This window comes from Thermobia domestica, chromosome 16 (assembly GCF_964235325.1).
Source record: "Thermobia domestica chromosome 16, izTheDome1.hap1.1, whole genome shotgun sequence".
NCBI classification, from domain to species: Eukaryota; Metazoa; Arthropoda; class Insecta; order Zygentoma; family Lepismatidae; genus Thermobia; species Thermobia domestica.
Window position 1 is genome coordinate 53,568,430 of NC_137469.1, and position 3,467 is coordinate 53,571,896.

The following is a 3,467-nucleotide window of genomic DNA, read 5'->3' on the forward strand; positions in this document are numbered from 1 at the left end:
AGTAGTCGAAATCGACAAGAGCAAAGTAGGGAAAAGGAAATGCAAAAGACAGAGGAAGGCGTTCGGAAGGGCAGTGGATATTCGAAGGTGTTATAAGCGACGCAAAAACACGAAGTTTTTTGTACTAAGTGTAGCGAAACGCGACAAAGAAACGTTATTTCAGATAATAAAGGGCCGTATATTGCCCGGGACAACAGCAGTATCAGATTGTTTTAAATCATATGACTATTTGAAATCTGAAATCCTTAAGCTTTACATCCCATAATTATGCCGGCTAGTCTACAGGAGACGGTGATGATGAGAAATGAATGAAATGGTGAAATGAAGAGTGGGGGAAACGAGAGAATCCCGAGAAAAACCCACGCACATGGTTTGCCCACCACAAAGTTCACTTGGCGCGAGCTAGGATCGAACCAAGGACACCATGCACCAGAGGTGAACGCTGTACCACTGAGCCACCATGACCCACATGACTATTTGAATGACGAAGATTTGAGACACGTGCGTGTTAACCACAGCATCGAATTTGTATGCACAGACGCTACTGGTGACGTTTACAAGAAGAATCAGGAAATTTAGGTGGAGAACAGCTGTCTGTGCACACACAAGGAGTGGAAAGCAGGTGGCGACAGATCAAGTATAGTATTCCAGGGTTGGGGAGGGAGTTATAGCATTTGGAGGGTTATTTAGCGGAGTATTTGTTTAAGGAAAGAAAACTCCCCGAATGTATTGTACATGATTTTCTACACGCCTCTGTTTTGAAGGTTTCTCAACCTAACCTAATTTAGTGCATTTTTATATGCCTGGGCGATACAGCAGAAATACCTCTTTCATTTATCAAAACACAATACTTAATTCACATTCTAACGCCAAACGAGTGATAGTAACTGAAGAAGAGTTAGTAGCCACGTTGATTACTTTCTTTATTACAATTCAATGAGGATGTGAGTCAGTGTTCCAGAACATTGCCTTTCGATTTTCATACGAATGACTTTCATCTGGTGAAGGTCATAATAGTGAAGACCGTACAGGAAAACTCTTACAAACATTATCAACGAAGTAAATGTCTCATTTATATCTTCAAGAAGACGATTAAACATGAGTCAATTAATATACTTCAGTAAATACAGACTACATGTCCTAAAAATCACCAACTGTCATCTATATTGTTGCTTTCATTGAAAGAATAAGTTTACAACAAAACTGTTTAATATCTTTTTTGGCATTACCCAATCGCGTATGATTGTACTTATTAAGAATCATAACATAAATTTGACGATACAAGGTTGATTATCAGCTCTATGATCGTCGAAAAGTTCCTGAAATTTCCGTTTAACCACTTTACTCTCAAGATTATTTTCTGCCTCTTCCCAGGACGGCCAGCTAAAAGAGATGTCAAAAATTTCTTCATCGCTAGGTTCATAAACATACAAAATGGGATGCGAAAGGTGTATTACTTCTAAAGATGAAATAGTACCTAATACTGCTACTTCTTCAATGATGTCTGGTTGAGTGTAATCCATAAAAGTTAGATCTAAAAACCTTAAATGTTTGAATTGAATTAAAGTTGAGACTGATTGGCCTATTTCAAAACCGCCCTTCAACTGTATATTTTCCAAGTGAAGAATTTGTACACGATTCGCCACAGCATGAAGTAAAGATACGAACTCGCTGAAAAAAGTTCCAGCTCTGTTCAAACTTAAGTCCAGTTCTAATATGGTGTCTGCGTGAATTGAATTAGCAAGATACAAGAAATCTTGAGCTGACAAATTGCATTCTCGCAAGTTGAGCACTTCTAAACCTTTACTCAAATTTCCCAACAACAATTCTATTTGATTCGTGAGTACAATTGTAGAAACGTCTAATCGTTTCAAAAATTGGCACTCATGAAGAGCATTACCAAGCAACGACACAAATTTGGAATCAATTTTTTCATAAACACATCCTAATACCAGAGATTGCAATAATTTCAACTGCTTAATTCTTAAAGCTATATCTCCAATACCACTTGAAGGCACATTATTGTATTTTAAATCTAAAGCAGTTAGGTTAGTACTATCCAATTCGTCAAGAATTTCCAACAGCAACCCTTTACCAACAGAACATATCGCAACTCGGTTAAATTTAATTTGTACATTTGGTTTATATTTTTTCATAACATGAAATACAGTTTGAACTGTCTTCAATGAATCATAATCAACTACAAGATTCAGACGAACCGTAATCTGGGAAACATTAGATCCACTCCGCCCATAATGCTTTGCATACGTTATGAAATAACTTAAAAAGTTTATTAAAGTTCCACTATTGACTGGAAAACCTGAAAGATCCAAGAGTGAACATTTGGGAAGTGATTTCAAAGTTTTCTGAAATGATGAAAGAATGGATGCTGTCCAATCCATCATGTATTTAATAGTATCACTGTCTCTGTCATACTCCTGTGCGACTGAATGGTGTGAACCACTTACCAGCATTTCCCAACAAAGTGATGATATTATTTCTGGTACTATATCACTAAGTATGACAGAACTGAAATTACACTGGGATAACAGCTCGTTCATAACACTTAGTTTCTTATTCCAGAATGCAACTTTGAGCAAAAACTTCTGAAGAGAAACTGGCAATTTCTTCACTGTGCTTTTCAATGACACATTTTCCTGGATAAGCACTTCAGCTGATGCGTACAGAAGAGAATGGCTATTCCATGCTTCTAATTTGTTATAGTTCCATGAATACAATACCATATTTCTTTCGTAGTACAACAGCGTTCCCAATTGATTGCCATGGGAAGTCATCTTATTCAATGGATTCTCACACAAACAACAAAATAAAAACTATTAACAGAACTGTCTTACAACGCCATTAATGAAAATAAATTGAAATCCAACTCACAAATTAGTGTAAAAGTCAAGTATTCCTCGCCTATTCCCTGTTTACATCACGTACCTCGATATTCAACTTTTACTTTGCTTTCTGCTACTCCTTCAACCTTCTTGCTGTTCAGATACTAAGCTTCATCCCGTTACAGGGGCCTCATTCCAACTTAATTAAATGAAAGATTCCTTAGCACAAAGTAACACAAAAAGGTAGTAAACAATTGGGATTTCAATACTTTTTATTTTAATTAATTTAAAAGAACAGCGTGCGGAATAAATTAATATATATTTCGTTCTTTTATATATGCAATACTAACGAAGTAAATGTATGACCCTGCCCCATGTTTCAGCGGAAATGACGTAAGTAGTACCCAAAAACCTATCGGAATACTAAGGGGTTATCTTTATAACAGTAATTAGAGAGAGTTTGACTTTGATTTAAAAAAAAAATGAAGACACATTGTAAAACTGCACGCACAATAATTTGCTTTCCAACATCTACGTTAAAGCAAAGTAGCTTTTTACGTTAAAAAAAATAATTATAGCACTCATGACTGAATTGGGTGAATTAGATATATTACACTATGTTAG

At 36.1% G+C, this 3,467-nt stretch overlaps 1 protein-coding gene across 1 annotated transcript; it reads right to left on the bottom strand.

Annotated features, from left to right (window-relative positions):
• Positions 1 to 1,259: 1,259 nt before the first annotated feature.
• On the bottom strand, positions 1,260 to 2,795 carry LOC145672474 (leucine-rich repeat-containing protein 14-like). Its single transcript, XM_081741636.1, has one exon. The coding sequence runs from the start codon at positions 2,793 to 2,795 to the stop codon at positions 1,260 to 1,262; it is 1,536 nt and encodes a 511-aa protein (XP_081597762.1).
• Positions 2,796 to 3,467: the final 672 nt, after the last annotated feature.

Coding starts and splice junctions, on each gene's coding strand:
- LOC145672474 (XM_081741636.1), bottom strand. CDS start 2,795: ATGACTTCCCATGGCAATCAATTGGGAACGCTGTTGTACTACGAAAGA.